This window comes from Odocoileus virginianus, chromosome 31 (assembly GCF_023699985.2).
Source record: "Odocoileus virginianus isolate 20LAN1187 ecotype Illinois chromosome 31, Ovbor_1.2, whole genome shotgun sequence".
NCBI lineage: Eukaryota > Metazoa > Chordata > Mammalia > Artiodactyla > Cervidae > Odocoileus > Odocoileus virginianus.
This window is the reverse complement of record NC_069704.1, coordinates 35490010-35507292: the sequence shown is the minus strand read 5'-3', so window position 1 is coordinate 35507292 and position 17283 is coordinate 35490010. Positions and strand designations below refer to the sequence as shown.

The 17283-nt window shown below is 56.4% G+C and overlaps 1 protein-coding gene across 2 annotated transcripts; it reads right to left on the bottom strand.

The window, feature by feature from the left end:
- Positions 1-3314: 3314 nt before the first annotated feature.
- On the bottom strand, positions 3315-9271 carry AQP3 (aquaporin 3 (Gill blood group)). Of its 2 annotated transcripts, XM_020915710.2 has the most exons (6): positions 9096-9271; positions 5798-5924; positions 5312-5449; positions 4854-4972; positions 4415-4632; positions 3315-4327 (listed from the first exon to the last, which is right to left on the bottom strand). In XM_020915710.2, the coding sequence occupies exons 1-6, from the start codon at positions 9201-9203 to the stop codon at positions 4159-4161; spliced, it is 879 nt and encodes a 292-aa protein (XP_020771369.1). In that variant the 5' UTR covers positions 9204-9271; the 3' UTR covers positions 3315-4158. The 2 variants fall into 2 exon arrangements, with proteins under 2 accessions (XP_020771369.1, XP_070315712.1); XM_070459611.1 differs by lacking the exon at positions 4415-4632.
- Between the last annotated feature and the right edge of the window lie 8012 nt (positions 9272-17283).

Sequence of the window (17283 nt, the reverse complement as noted above, 5' to 3'; positions counted from 1 at the left end):
TTCCAAGTACAGGTCTTTTCCTCCCTTAGGCAGATTTATCCCTAGATATCTTAATTCTTTTTAATGTGATGATAAATGAGATTGTTTTCTTAATTTCTCTTTCTGATAGTTCATTGTTAATGTATAGAAAAGGAACAGATTTCTGTATGTAAATTTTGTACCCCACAACTTTACAGAATTCATCAACAAGCTCCCCAGTTCCGCCTTCTCTCCTTCCATTGCACTGCCAGTATTCCCAGGCCCACAGCTCGGGGTCACCACCTCAGGACAGGCTCCCTCCTCCCAATGAGGAAGCCGGTACCTTCACAGATCCTCCCTTGGGGGATCAAGGGTGTCTTTGGCCTCTGGGGTCTTTCTACAGGGTGGAGTAGTCCCTCCTCTCCCCTTCCCACTCCACCCAACTCTACCTCACCCATGCTTCCCGAAGCCTTGGGGGGGGGGGCCCCACCCAGATCTTTAGACAAACAAAATCAAGGGGAAAGAGTTAGCAAGAAGGAGGGAGCTCATTACCAGGAATTAAGGAGGAGGAATGCCCTGGGAACTAGGCTGGCAGGAGAGACACTCAGACTCTCTTAAGTACTTGAGTACATGAGATGTTCACTTAGAAGTACACATAGAATGACCCAGACAGAAGCATCAGACAGGGACAGAAACACAGAAAGAGACAGAGACACGGCCAGCCAGGGGCCCAGACCCAGAGCCATAACCAGACAGACTGGGAGAAGGACAGGCACTCCCAGCAACACTGAGAGGCGCACACAGAGACGGCACACACGAAAGCGGAAGCCAAGCTCAGGTTTCAGGGAGGCTGGTGTCAGCGCAAACCCGAGAGCTCCTCCAGAGTGTCCTGTGCGGAGGACTTGCTCAGGATGAAGGCACAGGGGATGAGTTCCAGGGTCTTGATTCTCTAAGTCCACCCCAGAAAATGGATTGAGATACTTTCCTGAAGGAAATAAAGAGATTTCTTTTTAGAACCAGACAGAACTCCTGGTGAGAGGCATAACTTAGAAGGGAGTGGGGGAGGCGGGCCACCTCGCTCCTGCCCCCAGGGATCAAGCTGCTACTGGCTCCTGTCACTGGTCGGCTAGGCCGTCCCCCTTCTCACTCGATGGGAATTTCCATCCAGAGTGTTCCCTGGGCTGCATGATCCTCTGTCCTCTATGCCCGCGGTGACCTCCCTCTCGTGTCTCCCTTCGATTTCTCCCAAAGACTCCTCAAAGTAAGGCACAGCAAGCCATTACCCGGCTCTTCTTCACCACCCCCCGCCACTCAAGAACTTCAGAATTAAGGATGGAATCTGAGGTGGAAGAGGATATTAAATTCAATGACCTTTAAAAAACAGCCTTCAGTATCTCTCCACCACCAACCCCCCTCCCTCAGTTCAGCAGGAAAAAATCACCAAGTGACATTTACTGACTAATATCTTCCATACTTCCTCCTCTCAGTGTCTCCCAATTCACAGATGAAGAAACTGAGATTCAGGGAAAGAAGATGACCACCTCAGTACCACACAGCTAGAAACAGGCCAGGCTGGGTCTGAACAGGAAGCCGGGTCTGACTACTTGTTCACCACTGGGCCAGAGGCCTCCCACCACCCCCTGGGCTGACTGGTCAGGGTCAACTACAGATTTTGAGAGGAAGCGAGGACAAAGGACATGGGAAAGTCCTTGGAGGACAGCAGGGTGGGGGGTACCTGTGGGGCTGGAGTAAATCTCTGGAGCCCTCATTCTCCTCCTGCCCTTCCTCCCCTGGGGCTTGAGAAGGGACACTCCCTCTGGCTCAGATCCCTTCAACATTCCAGACACGCCTCTTGGGAGTTGGGGACAATGAGTGGGTGGAGACTTAAGACCTGAACTGCCTTCTCCCACCCCTACCAGCCCAGGGTCCAGGCTGTGTGACCACGCATTTGCCGCTCACTCTCTCTGAGCCATGTTCTCTTCATCTGTGAAGGAGCTGGCAAGCAAGAGTTGGCTTATTTAAAATCCACAGTTCTCCTCCAGACCGAGGGATCCTCTGGCTCTCCGTGCAGTTAACTTGGCAGGAGAGCTCGGGTTGGGGCTGCCTTCCCTTTTTATTCCCAGTGAAATGTGAGGACTTCCCCGTAGCTCAAGGGCTTCCCTTGTGGCTCAGCTGGTAAAGAATCTGCTGGCAATGCTGGAGACCAGGGTTCATCCCCTGGGTCAGGAAGGTCCTCTGGAGAAGGGAATGGCAACCCACTCCAATATTCTTGCTTGGAGAATCCCATGGACAGAGGAGCCTGGCCGGTTACAGCCCAGAGGGTCTCAAAGAGTTGGACAAGGCTGAAGCAACTTAGCATGCACGTTCGCACACAGTAAGGGAGGAAGAGGAGGTGAGAAGGGGCACAGGATCTCCCAACAGAACCTCTCAGGCCCAAATGTGGCGAGGCTTTTGCTTCTCTAGGCAAAGTCAGGGTGTCATAGTCAGTCCAACCCCTGCCTTACAGCACATGGGGGTGCCTCAAACTGAAGAACTGAAGCCAGCAGGAGGAATGAGTGCAGCTGTGGTCTCTGGGTTCAGACAGCTGACTGTAGAAATGGAGGAGTGGGTAAGGGCAGGGATGACTTCCTGGAGGAGGTCTTGGAGCAGATCAGGAGGGCTTTAGTGACTGGTCAGTGAGGTAGGAAGACACAGGGGTGCACAGAATAGTCCTGAGTGGATGGAGCATTGTGAAGGGAGGGGTGGGGACCAAGGCCAGGTCCTGGGGTGGGGGGGGGGCCTGAATGCAGGATGGAGAGATTTCAATTGTCTCCAGGTGGCGGGGAGAGCCATGGAATGAGGCCCACTTCCAGCAGGGCTTTCAGAAAGATCCCTCTGGCAGCTATATGGACTGACTGATCCAGACTGGAGTCAGGTAAACTGCTACTAAAGGGGCTGTGGCCAAGGTCTGGTTGTAGGTGATGAAGCCCAAACAACTGCGAGGTGTCAAAGGCAACAGTAGGTTCCCAGTATGATTGGTCTCTTCCACCAACAGGGAGGTCACTACTTCCTGGAGAGCAGTCCTCTCCTTTGGGAGGAAGTTCCTACCCCCAGCCAGGCTTCAGTCTGCCTTCCCGGGGTAGTGGGTGGGCACAGGGCTCGGGAAGGAGACGTGATTCACCAGCTGGGGGTTCCCGGGAGGATGGAAGCTTGGAGGAAGGTGTGGGACCACCAAGTTCAAGCTGAGATCTGACCCGTGTGACTGACCTCTGCCCCCAGGACAGGTTCGAACACAACCTCAGGATGCCCTGTTATCTGCGGCCAGACTCACTGAAGCTCTGTGGCGCCAGAAAAACAGCAGAGCAGGCAGAGAGCTATTTACACAATTGGCATACATTTTATTGTTTTTTTATAAAAGGCAAAAATACACGTGTTGAGTGGAGGATTAAAGGAGAGCAGACCCTGGGATCTCCCAATCCCATCCCTAAAACTGTAACATCTACTACATATATGTATTAATACACATATATTAATATATATATATTTTTAAGAGCAAACGTGAAATTATGACCCGGACTTCACCCCCGCCCTGGTCCCCTCATGCCTCCATTGTGACATGAACACATCACTCTGCTGCTCCTTATTTATGAATAGACAGAGCTCCACAACTGGGCTATGGCCCCCTCCTCCTAGCCCTACTTATATTCCTACCCTACTGAAGCCTATAACAGCCCCCTGCATAGAAGGGCAGACACGCACATACTGAGAAATGCCTGTACCTGGACCCCCCTCCACATGGAGCCCCTGAAACGTGCTTTTCTCATTCACAGACAGACACCGCACCTTCCCCTCTCTTCCTCTGGACCCCCACCCCAACCCCACCGATAGAATCTTTTCCACTCGGTCCTTTGCCCTGAATATCTGGAAAACCACGCACACACACCTGCACTCACACTCACACACCGGCTACCTACTGTCTCCCTCTGGGAGATGAAGGGCTAGATCAGCCGGGCTCCAGGTGCCACCACAGCTTACAGGCTGAGGGTCCTACTGGGTCCTATTTCCTCCAGGATGGAAAAGCCTGAAGGGGGCTGTCTAGTGGGAGGTGGTGGACAAGACGCTTCCTAGCCCAGGAGGGGAGTCATGAAGAGGGCTTCTGGGGAGCAGCCCCTGCACAGTCAATGGACGCTCATGAGAGGACACGGGGGTGCCCCCGCCCATTCACATCTGCTCCTTGTGCTTCACGTGGGATAACTTCACATTCTCCTCGTCGGTGGAGGGTGGGGGCGGCTCCAGGTGGCAGCCGATCATGAGCTGGTACACGAAGACACCCGCGATGGAACCCAGGAGCGGAGAGACAATGGGCACCCACCACCAGTGGCGGCCCGTCCTGTGGGCAGACAGATGTGGTCAGGGGTGGGTGAGGCAGGCCAAAGCGGGGAATGGGCTGGGGCACGCGGGTGGGGACTGCACTCACGTGAAGACTTCCGAGCCCCAGCCGGCGATGGCGGTGAAAAGGCGGGGGCCGAAGTCCCGGGCGGGGTTGACAGCGTAGCCAGAGTTGAAGCCCATGGAGGTGCCAATGACCAAGACCACCAGGCCCACGGTGAAGGCCTCCAGGCCTCGGGGGACAGGGTTGTTGTACGGGTCCACAATGGCCAGCACACACACGATGAGGGAGGCCGTGCCAATGAACTGGGGAGTGGGAAGAACAGCGTGAGGACAGCCCCCACCTTCCACCCTCTGGCTTCCTCCAACAGTCTTGGCATCTCCAGGGTTCTGCTCCTCAGGGCAGTGGTGCTAAGATTTCTGCTGGCTAAACTAGCAGAGTCCTAGGAGTCTGCTCTAGACAAGGAGTCCTGTTCCCCAGCCAGCCCACGAGCAACCCAAGCCCCTCACCCATTCCCAGTCCGTACCTGGTCGAAGAAGCCATTGACCATGTCCAAGTGTCCAGAGGGGTAGGTGGCAAAGATGCCAGCTGTGCCATTGGGGCCCGAAACAAAAAGCTGGTTGTCGGCAAAGGCCCAGATCGCATCTGGTGACAGTTTAGATACCGCATGCATGAGAGAAAGGCCTGAGGCCCGTCTTCCCCGTCAAGCTGTGCCCACCCTCCCAGGGGTCGCAGGTGAGCGTAATCACTGCTTTATCACTCCGGAGACAGGGTGGGAAGATGGAGGGTGGAGGGCTTGACTCCACCGTTGCCCAGCTCATTTCTTTCCTCTCGTGGCCCCCACCTGGGGCCCGTGCGTGAATGAGTCATATGCCTGGGGCCTGGGCAGCTCCCTGGTATTCATCATGGAAAGGCCTGGTGCCAGTAGGTCAGTCCTAAGCAGAGGGAGGAGGTCGTGGAGGAAAGCAGGGTGGGGATGCTCACCGTAATACAACCCGAAGATAATGCCAGCGCCCAGGAAGGCTCCCAGAGTCTGAGCCAAGGTGTACACAGGTAGCTTGATCCAGGGCTCGCGCGCCAGGAAGCACATCGCAAAGGTCACGGCAGGGTTCAGGTGGGCCCCTGGGCAGAGGGAGATGGGACCTATTAGCCCCCGCCTGCCACAGTGGGGAGCCAGGGTCTCCCCCTCCCACATTCCCCCTCTTCGGCTCTGGTGAACAGGGATGCAGAGAAGGGTTTATTGCACAGAATGGCGGGTTGGACTGTGTAACAGACCCACTCTGCTTGTCTGTGATTCCAAGGTGAGAGACAAAATTTTCCTTCGTCACTCTTCTCTTTCAAGGGCCCAAAGCTAGGACATGGCTATGCCCTGCCCTGTGAAGGACCCTCCCGCCCTCACCCCATTCCCCAGTGGGACACCATGTGGGGTTGCTGGAAGGCTGATGGCTGAGGGTGGGGACAAGGCCTTACCAGAGACCTGGCCAGCAATAAGGATGCCTAGGGTGACGGCGAAGCCAAAGGCCAGGTTGATGGTGAGGAAACCACCGTGGGTGCCCCGGCTGAGCACGACCTGGGCCACAGAGCCACAGCCAAACATCTGTGTCGGGAAACAGAGCAAAGCGGGAGAGTGAGAACCAGTGACTCTCACTCCAGAGGAAAGGTGAAGCCAGCCACCTCCCCCTGCCTTCCTGCGGAGACAGAAGCCCTTTCCTGGAATCAAACCCCTCCCCTCCTGCTGCAGTCATAAGACAGGCCCTCCCAGCCCCAGGGTCCCAACTCCACTCTAACAGGGTCCGGTGGAAGGGACTGGAAGCGGAGTTTGCAACTGTGAGCCCAGAAGGTAGTGGCACCATCTCCATTGATTTGTCTCGATTCTCAATGAGAGCCAGAGGAAGGGGACACTCTCGCCCGAGCAGTTCCTCCCCCAGCCTTTCAGGCCTGGTCCTAGGGATGGGAAGGTTCTCACTCATCCCCACCTGCAGCTGCCTTTCTCTCTGCCCCAAAGAAGAGTTGACAGGGAGAGCGCATGGAGAAAGGGCAGAGGCCGGAAGTTAGGCTGAACCCACTTCTCCTTAATCTGGGGTGTCAGAGCCCCTGGCCTCCCTCTCGGAACCCTCAGCTTCCCCGACATGTCCCTGACCCAGAGCCTCCTGTCTCCCCTCACCTTGACCTCCCTACCCTCAGGGGGCCCAGGTTCCCCACTCAGATTTGGAGGTCCTAAAGACAGAGGTCTCTGTGTCCTCTCACTAGCCAGTCTGGGACCCTCAGGCCAGTGGAAGTGGGGAGATTGGTTCTAAACTTTCTGCCAGAAATGGGAGGATTCAAGAGGCTAAAGTCCCCGATGTCCTGCAAGTACAGAGTGTGCTGTATGTCAGTTCCCCTTGTTCAGATGTAAAAACACTCCTGTGTATGCTTGCTAAGTCACTCAGTCGTGTCCAACTCTTTGCGACCCCATGGACCATAACCCGCCAGGTTCCTCTGTCCATGGGATTCTTCAGGTAAGAATACTGGAGTGGGTTGCCATGCCCTCCTCCAGGGCATCTTCTCGATCCAGGGATCGAACCCGTGTCTCCAGCCACTCCTGCATTGGCAGGCAGATTCTTTACTGCTAAGTCGCCGGGAAGCCCCCAGAATGCTCCTGCGCTAGCTGTAAAGAGCTATTACTCTGAGCTCCCAGGGTGCCCCCCAAAGGTGCTCCAGCCCTGCCCCAGCTCTCCTTTCCCATCTCCCCATAACTAAATTCTGAGGCCTATTCAGCAGAAATTTTACAAGACCTGTGCTCAGGGCCCTCGTTCATTCTGATGGCTCAGTGTCCTGCTGCATGGGGTGGTTATGAATTCTGGTTATCACCCTTCAGGAGGACCAAGAGATAGGAAACCTGAGGCAGCAACAGGGCAAAGGTGTGCAGGCAGGTGAGAGCAAAGATCAGAGATTAGAAGTATCTGTGTGTGTGCTAAAACAGGCATGTGAGGGTCTGGGGCACCCTGCCCAGCTTGGCAGGCCTTGGCCTCAGCTCCTTGCCTACCCAAGGCACAAACCTGGCTCCATCCCAAGAGGCCTTGGAGGGAGAAGCTGTCAGAGCCAGTTCCACCACCTTGAGACTAATCTTCCTCTTCCTCCTGCCTCCTTCTCCCTCTCCTCACCTTACTAGATGCCCCAGAGAAAGGGGCTTCCCCAGCCTTAAAGCCAGCCCTGATTCTGACACTGCAGGTCCCCAACCCCCAGAGGGGTGCAGGCAAGCCCTCACCCACCACTCGGGAGTCTTCCTGGCCTGGCCCCTCCTCTTCAGGCACTGATACCCAATGCCTCTCAACCACCTGAGCCTGAAAGCCTTCACAAACATAACACCCTCCTTCTGTGGCCAGGGGTAAGCCAAGTGATCCTGGGGCTCAGCGGGAGGCCCGACTGCTCCTTTGGGGGAAGGCAAGCTGAGACTTAGGGAGGAGTTAGGGAGGCCCCTCTGTGAAGGGAAGACAATGTCCCTGTCCTGGCTGCTCTCCAACAGGGGACTGGACCGTCAGTCAGATGGGGAGAGGGGACACAAAGCCCTGGGCAGGGTGATGATAAGCACCTGTCCTAGTCCCTTCCTGGGAGAGAAGAGATACGGATGACCAGAAGGACCACTAGTCTTGGGGGGTTGTGGATAAACAGCCCCACCTGGCTTCCCTGTTTCCTGGTCCCAGAAGCCAGCAGTGAGTCCCAGCTCTCCTCTCACCATAGAACCTGCTCCACCACCACCCATGGTAGGGAGCCACCTGGCTCTCCTTGCCCCGAGTTAATCTCACTAGTCCCCAGGGGACTGGCTGGACTACCTTACCTAGGGCTGGAATTGGGGCACAGAGTACCCTACCCCCTGCAATGGAGCAGCTGAAACCAGAAGTAACCAAGAGGGAAACAGGTGTAACCACAAGCGTGGCTGAAAATCTGAGACTAACTGGGACAGGAAACGGAGCCCAAACCTGATCGGTCTGCCAGGTCCAAGAAGTACAAACAGAGTCACCCAGAAGCAACCCGGACGGAAACTGGCATGACCATAGAGTCACTGGGACTGCGAAGGAACCCGGCGAATAACTCAGATCCTGGAGACCCATGCACGCCAGTGGGCTTGTGCCCGGAAGCTGACCACATCTGTCTGGGTAACTGTCCGGGAGTCGCCCAGCACTCAGGGACAGACAGTGACTTCACGTCCCTTGTGCCTGGGGCAAAGCTGCCTTCCACAGCCTCCTATCTTCAGGATCCTCCTTCCTTCCTTGCTTGCTGTGTGCTGCATGGCCTCCGCCCTCTGCCCCCCCTCAAAGCACTGTCCTCACATCAGGGGAACTTTTGGACTTTCTGAGGCTTAATTATTCATTAGGGGCCAGGCACCCAGGACCCAAATAACTCAATAGGGGCCCATTTGCCACTGCCCCCCACCACCGTCCTCTGCCAGGGCTGGGGCTCCAGGAATCTGTGGCAGCCAGCCAGGACTGGAGGTCCCAGACTGCAAAGGTGACCAACGCCCCCAGCCTCTGGGCTGGCCCACTGGTGACAGGGTGAAGCTCAGAGCTGTCATTGGGGTGTAACAGCTGTCATTCTGGCAACAGTCAGAGCTGTCACAGAGGGGGTTAGAGCTCTAAGCAAAGAGGACCCTGGAGGGTGTCAGTGTGGGGGGCTGGGGGTGGTCAGAGCTGAGAGAGGGGTCGAGGCTGTCTTAAACACAGCCCCTCAGTGAACAGAGGGACCGGGGTGGCGGGGCTGGCAAGAGGCTTCTGCGTGTCCCTCCACTCACCACGAGGATGAGGGTCCCCAAGCACTCAGCCAGCGCCTGGCGAAACAGCCGGTAGCGGATGTGCAGCATCTCCCCGCAGCGGTTCACCAGCTCCTTCTGTCGACCCATGGCGGGGGCAGGCGACGGCGCTTCGGGCGGGCAGGCGAAAGGACGGCTGCGGCAGCAGAGTGGCCGCCAGCGCCGGGTGGCGCCCTTTTATAGAGCCGGAGGCACGTGCCCCGCCCGCCAGCCCGCCCGCAACCCCGCCCGCCCCGTCCGCGCCGGCCTCAAGGTGGGCGGCCGCCCCCATGGCTCGCCCGGGGAGGCTGAAGGGGCTGCTGGGTTGTGGGGGAGGCTGGTGAGGAAGGCAGAGGTGCGGGGTGGGGTGAGGAGCCCTTCGGGCTAGGATTGTCCCCAGGAGAACTGCGGGATGATGGAGGCAGAGAACTGATGCGGGGATGAAGGCGCGTACAGGACCAGGGCCTCAGGGGAGAAAGGAGCTGCGGAAGAGACCTCCTCGGCCCACTCGCAGCGAGCCTCCCTGCCATCCCCACCACGGGGGGAGTGACAGCAGACTCCCACCGAGTCAGGAAAGGAACTGGCCCCAGCTCATGGGCCTCTCTGGTGGCTCAGACCGTAAAGAATTCCCCTGCAGTGCAGGAGACCTGGGTTCGATTCATGGGTTGGGAAGATTCCCTGGAGGAGGGCATGGCAGCCCACTCCAGTATTCTTGCCTGGAGAATCCCATGGACAGAGGAGCCTGGCAGGCTACGGCCCATGGGGTTGCAAACAGTCCAGTGGGACTGAGCAGCTAAGCACTAAGTCATGGACCGCTCCTGTCTTCAGTTAGGGACCTGGAGGGAGGAGGCTGGGGGTGGGGGTGGGGCCCAAGGGAGAAGAGACCCAGGTGGACACAGTCCAGACCCAGGTGCACTCGCAGAACACATGGGCTGAGTTCTGGCCAGAGCTCAGAGGCCTTGCTTCTTGTCTGGTGAGTACATGCCACATGTTACATGTCTTGACGGCTCTGTTCCCAGCTGTGTCCACACATGGCATCTCCCATCCGCTTGATCACGCTTTTGGGGCATCATGGCTGTGCTCATGGCAGTGGAACATGGCTGGGTTAACAGCGCTTGTCACACGTGTACCTGTGTGCGCATTGTGCACGGGTCCAGGGCCCGAGCTGCAGTTGTCCTGACATGCCGCCAGCCATATACTTGCCAGCAGGTTGAGTTCCAGCTGGTTTTAACCCTCTACTCTCCCACCCAGGCTGATCCCTAGCCAGGGGCAATTCTGTTCCTTTAAGAGATGAAGCAGTCTGAGCTGTGGGGATGTCAGACCATCAGAGGTGGGGGGTCATGGGGCAGTCTCGCTCTCTGTGCCGCATCTAATAACTGGTGAGCTGAGGCCTGGTCGCCTGGACCTGACTCCCACAGGACTGGCAGCAAATATGCCCTCACCCTGGTCTCTAAGGCAGCTTTGCCGGAGAGACCTCATTTCCCGAAGGGACTTAATCCAGGTGGGCTGAGGACCCTGGGGACTTGCCCTTTGAGCAGCGGCTGTCAGAAATGAGGGCTCCAGAGGTGACTCATGCCCAAAGAGATGGGGTTTAGCAACACACATAGAGTCACACGTGCCGTGCAGGCGTGCTCACTCACTATACCCTGGGGCTGGCAGTCATGTTCGCCTATAGACCCTGAGGTTTCTTCATGCACTCCTGGGATGGCATTCCCATGAGAGCCTGGCCATAGGCTCACACAGATATGTAACCCCCACACGGGAGGTCTCCCAGGGCCCGCGGCCCAGAAAGAAGCACCCCACCCCCTGAGCCTCAAGGGCTGGGAGGCCCCATGGTGAATCAGGGAGCCATCACCCACTGCCTGCCCGCGGCCCCACTGCCCATCCATGACTCAAGACAAAACCCCAGATTCCTGGTGCCAGAACCCAGAGTGTGGAAAGAGGGGAACACCCCCCCCACCACCAGGCCGTCCTCTCTTCTCCCCACTCCCTGGTATGTTTCTCAGCCCCTCGCTGCCCCAGGGGGAGCTGCGCAGGGCAGGAACTGGCAAAGGGGCTCCTCAATGCTTAGAGAAAGTAGGGAACCCCAGCTCACAGCACCCTATCCTCACCCCTGCCTGATCCCAGGCCTGCCAGCAGCCAAGCCCAGCCCAGAAACCAAAGCAGTGGAGGAAAACAGGTGCTCTCAGTGGGCAGAGCACCTTCCGCTCCCCATATACACATGTGTTTGCAGGTGGAACATTGCCCTCCCCTCATACACAAACTTGTGTTTGCAGATAAAGTACCCTCCCCCCATACACACAAGTGTTGGCAGGTAGAGCACTGCCCCCCCATACACACATGTGTTTGCTGTCAGTTCACATAGGTGTTCACCGTGCTCCACCCTGAGGGAGCAGGTTGTACATATAACTGTAGATTTGTGTATCCTGTAAGTAGTATCTGTTTACACATGTGCACCTGTGTGTACTCACACATGTGTGTTTGTGCTCACCTGTAACTCTGGGCCTGCAGCTCATCGTAGAGCATGTTTGAGACCCCTTTGCCCCTCGTGGTTGCAGCCCCATGCCGAGGCACACGGCTGGGCATGTGGAACAGGACCTGGATCCCAGTGCCCCCTGGTCTCGAATCAGAGTCTCTGGTGGTCTAGTGGTTAAGAATCTGATTGCCAGTGCAGGGGACAAGGGTTCGATTCCTGGTCCAGGAAGGTCCCACATGCCCTGGAGCAACTGAGTCCGTGCACCACAACTGCTGAGCCTGTGCTTTATAGACTGTGCTGGCAACGAGAGAAGCCACTGCAGTGGGAAGCCTGTGCGCGGCAACGAAGAGGAGCCCCTGCTTATGGCAACTAGAGAAAGCCCGTAGGCAGCAACGATGACTCGGAATAGCCTTAAATAAATAAGTAATAAATCTTTAAAAAGCCCAGCCTTCAGAATCATGACCCCATATACTCCCACCAAACTTGTTGCTGTCTATAACTAGTTTTTACACACGGGTCCACACACGTGTACGCAGCATGCACACGGGGATGGGTTAGAGTTGGAGCTGAGAAGGTATGGGCAGGCCTTCAAGGTTCTTAGTGGAAGACGTCTTCTTCCTGAGAGGACCCTGCCCAGAGGAGGGAGAAGGATGCAATGCCTTCCAAGGGCCTCTAATTCCTGTCAGCCCTCCTCGGGTCCTCTGGGGATGAGATGGGTCAGGGCAGGAGGATGCTTGTCCAGAAGGCCCCGACTGGCTGGCCTTGAGTTTGAGGGGCAGAAGCTGACCTCATTGCACAACTGGATGCAGGCAATGGGGGTAGTGGGGGGCTCATTCTCACTGTAGTCTATGAATGGCAGCCCCTGGAGCCAAACAGCTCCTGGAGCTGGGCTCTTGGAGCTCTTCAGGAGGAGCCTGAGCTTGGTGAGGCAGGCCCTGACCCTGAGTCATGCAGCTTACCAGGCCCTCTGGGCTCCTCCTGCTCTTCTGGAAGGAAAGCCAGGCTGAGTACGGGCTGCAAGCCAGCCCACCTGCCCGGGAGCTCTGGGACAAGGCACATGAGGAGGCCCCACCTACCCCCAAGGCATCTTGAGCAAGGTCTGTGTCTCACCTGGGCGGGAGGGCTGAGCCCAGGAAGGGGCCTCCGATCCACCCTGTGGGAGGCTGTGACTCCTTGAGGTCAGAGCTGGGGGAGTGGGTTCCCAGGCAAGGGAAGGGCTGAAGACTCAAGTCCCAGCCTGTTGGACCAGAGGGGCTGGCTAGGGCCCTGTAAGGGGGAGGGCCGGCACGCCCTTCATTTCCTGCCCCCCAAAATCTTTTTGCCTGAAAGGGAGCAGCTTGAACCAACAGGGGAGACATGGGCCTTGGTGTCAGCAAGCAGAGAAGAGTGTAAACATAGAAAATAAATCACGCTACCTTCCCCCACAGCCTCCCTAAACCCCCTAACCTCTTCCCCAGCATTGGAGTGTGGTGAGGGAGGGGCAGACCAAAACAGACATACAGACATTTTTCAAGTATAGGAAGTACTCCCTCCAGTTTGCGAAAACCCCTCAGATGTGGGTATATAATCTCCCCTTCCACAAATGACAAAACTGACATCTGGAGAGAAGTCGCCTGGTGACTCAGACGGTAAAGAATCCACCTGCAGTGTGGGAGACCCAGGTTCCATCCCTGGGTTGGGAAGATCCCCGGGAGAAGGGACTGGCAACCCACTCCAGTATTTCTGCCTGGAGAATCCCATGGACAGACGAATCGGCAGGCTATAGTCCACTGGGGTCACAGAGGGTCAGACACTACCAAAGCGACTTAGCATGCACGCAAACACCTGCTAAGACCTCACTCAGCTGTTAAGTGTTGAGCTGGATACATCCCATAGGGATGTGTAGGAGACAGGAAGAGGGCAGGGAGGCCAGGGAGCCACAGGTCTATCCATGCTTCAGCCCTGCGCCCCTGTCTTAGGCCCCTGCTGGATGCTCTCCCTGCTTCTGAGTCTTGAGAGTGGGGGGCTGGCTCTGGACAGGAATGGGGAGTGAACAGCAGAGATGAATCACCCAATTATGAGTGTCCCCAGACTGGGGGCCGGGCAGGCAGTTCCTTCTCCTGTGCCAACAGTCACCCCCTATCTCCAGACAGATGAGATGGTGGAGAATCCATGAATGTAAACCTCCCTCCCCCTCCCCCCGGGGTACCTCTGGTCAGGTGTCCAGCTGGAACTTGAGAAAATCTATCTCTAGATTTTGACCCATAGTTTCCCTTCTGTTGTCCCTGGGCTGCCCTCAGCACCCCTGAGGACAGCAGACGGTCACAGAGAGGGGGTGGAAGAATGGGATAGGGGCTAGAGTCTATTCTGAGGACAGGCCCAGAGTCCCGGGGCAGGGCTAATGGGGCAAGCCCTCTCACCGACCCAGACGCTCAGCCCCAAGCCTCACTTGACCACTGATCAGTCAGGTGACCCAGCCAGCTCCCTTCCCCCACCCCTCAGTTTCAGGGTCCTCATCAGTCACCTGCAGGTTTCAGGTGGAGTCCTCCGACACACACTCACACCCACACACCCACACTCAGGGCCTCTGTAAGAATCAGACAAGATTACAGATGTTTCAGGCCTTGAAAACTGTAACACAGTCAATGTAGAAGGAAAGGTTCGATTCCAGAAGCTCCCTCCTTAATCAGAGTCAGGTTTCCTCCTGTATGCATACCATGTCCATCCATGTGTGTTCTGGGCTCTGTGTATGTGTGTACCCGTGGAGGTCTGTGTGTACATGCGGGCGACCCTGGGAGTCTGCGTGTATATCTCTGTGTGTCCCCATCTGGGCCTGGCTGTGGAGCTGGGTTCGGTGTTTAGAAGTCAGGAATAGGAGGTGGGGATCTGTAAAGGAGGCTGGAGATGCAGTGACCTGGTCCAACATGATGAGAGTGGGGTTTGGGATTTAGAAGGAGGAGTGGGCAGGGCAGTAGGCAAGAAGCTGAAAGCAGGCAGAAATGGGGACACAGGAACGTGAACCTGGGTGGGGCCCAGGACAACTGCTCTCTGAGAGGTCTGTGGTGTGAAAGGGGTGGGGGCGGGAGGACAGGTGGTGGAAGGCTCTGCATCCGGTGTTCCAGAAAGGTGATGGGTGTGTATGAGCCCCAGTATACTTTCCCCTCATCCCAGCCCAGTCTGAGTGCTAATTACGGGGAAGCCACCAGTGCCAGCCATATAGGTGGAGTCACAGGAGAAGGAGCCAGAGGAGGGGACAAGCTGTGGCAGGAGATTCTGCAGTCAGACTTCAGGAAGGACTTCCTGAGGGTCTCCAGACCTTGGGGCAGTGGGAGCTGGGCTCCCAGGAGACCCCATTTGTTATAGAGGGAGACTGGAGAAAGGCCAGGATGCTGTAGTTGGTCATCAGGTGGAACAGGGGCTGCATCTCAGCACCCCTCAATGATCCCTCAGTCAGTGTCCAGCCTTGGCCTTGTCAGCCTCTAGGAGACCCCAGCTCTCTCCTGCGCAGGGCTCTAGCCTGGGAGAAAGGAGGAGACTCCCAGCTAGGAGAACAGAGATGTAGGCTTGAACTGAGGTAGACCAGAGTGTACGTGCTCCCACCCGCTACACCTATCCTTGACCCTGCTTCCCTGGGCCTAATAACAGCTTCATTCTGCGGCCTTGGGCAGAATGGAAGGGGCAAGGCTGGCAGGAAGCCCAGGACAGCAGAAGGGGCTTGACTTTTCACTCCTTCCCCCCTTACTGGAGACGTCCAGAGCTCTGACCTTTCTACTCTTTTATTCCTCATCACCTGACTCTTGGGCCCCAGGAAAGCCCAGCTCAGAAGCAAGGGCTGGCGCCAGGATACATAGATTCTCTGTAGCTCCCTGTGTGACACTGGTCAAGTTCCTACACCTCTCTGGGCCTCTTGCAAACCAGAAAAATGATCCTCTCCTTCCCTCTTCCAGAAACTGAAGTGGGAGAGAGAAGTGAATCTCCCTCAGGGTTTGGAACACCCTGGTCCCCCTTAGTTACCCCGGGCAGCCCAAGATGCCGCCTTCTGTCTGCAGCAGAGGGATGGGCAGGCTGGCCTTCCCTGAGCAAGATGGGGGTGACTCACCTGCCCCAGGCTTCCCCTCCCCTTTATCTTTATCGCTCACCTAGATTTTAATTTGTGACTCACAAAGCAAGGACCGGAAGTTGAGGAATCCCCTCAGCATGAGGTATATATTTATTGGGGTGGAAGTGGAGGGGCTCAGACCAGCCCAATCTGACTTACTAGGTCAGGGACTGAGCAGCCTCAGGATTTCGCTGAAATATAACCTGCTGCAAGGACCCCTAGGCTTTGGGATCTGTCTCTTTTCCTCCAAAGTTAGGAGCTGGGCAGAGGAAAACAGGGTCTTCAACTAAAAGGGTTTTAGTTTAAAGGTTGTCAGATAGCACCACCTGAAGGGATGACCCTTTGAGAATTCACTAAATGTGACGACAGAGAGAGGCTTAGGAGGTCTGACAGAACCAGGGAAACTGAAGCCCCCAAAAGGGGAAGGCTTTATTTAAAGCCACTTAACATTTACAAGGGGCTTCCCCAGTGTCTCAGCAGTAAAGAATCTGTCCGCAATGCAGAAGCCACAGGAGACTTGGGTTTGATCCCTGGGTCAGGAAGATCCCCTGGAGGAGGGCATGACAACCCACTCCAGTATTCTTGCCTGGAGAATCCCACGGACAGAGGAGCCTGGTGAGCTACAGTCCATAAGGTCACACAGACTCGGAGATGCCTGAAGCAATTCAGCGCACACACACACACACACACACATTTGCAGGAATGGATCCGGAGTTCCTGCCTCCTGGGAACTTTTCCTCCTGTTTAAAAACAGAGCAGATTTTGCCTTTAACAGCACCTTGGGGCCAGAGGCAAAAACCTGCTCACACAGACTAGAGTATAGAGATGCGCACAAGCCCCACCCCACCACCCCAACCAACACAAAGAGAGCATCACACCGTATGTGAGACACAGCCTCCCACCCCATCCATGTCTATCTGCAAGTCCAGAGGCCCACAGGGGCAGAGGTACCCAAGGGTTGCCCCATGACACACATTCCCCCCACCCCACCCCACACCCTCGCTATCAGAGTTCCTCCTAGACGCTTCTCTTCTTTCCCTGACATTCCAGTTCCAGCTTCTTGTGTCCCCCCTCCCCCAAGGTCACATTAGTACACACCAGCCTCCTTACCTACTTCCGGGAGAGAAAATCCCGAGGAAACAGGTTGGAGCAGGCCTTGAAATTGGAGCCCAGGGCTCAAGCTCCCTCACCCCCACACCAAGCTGGAGCAGGGAGTGCAGAAAGCATGGTGTACGCACCTCCTTGGCTTTCTGAGTGACCTACCCTCTTCTCTTGTTGCACTGGGCACTTGACGAAACCATCATCGTGGCTTTTCTCCGATTTAGTTCCCTAACTGGGAATCGAACCCGTGTCCCCTGCAGAGGAAGGGTGGAATCCTAACGACTGGACCGCCAGGGGAGGTCCCTGTTGTGCCCAGTTTAAGGATGGGGAGGCTGAGACCAGCAAGGGTGACCTGCCTAGGACCACATGGCAAAGTAGCAGGGCCAAGCTCATTCCCCTAATGGGGGACTGGTGTCTGCCCTTCCTGGAGCCACGGGCTTACCTGGGAGCAGACTGCACCCCCTGCGCGCACTGGGTCTGTGAGAGAAGCTATAGGCCTGAAGCTGCCGCTCCCCAGAGCCCATGGAGAGGCTATG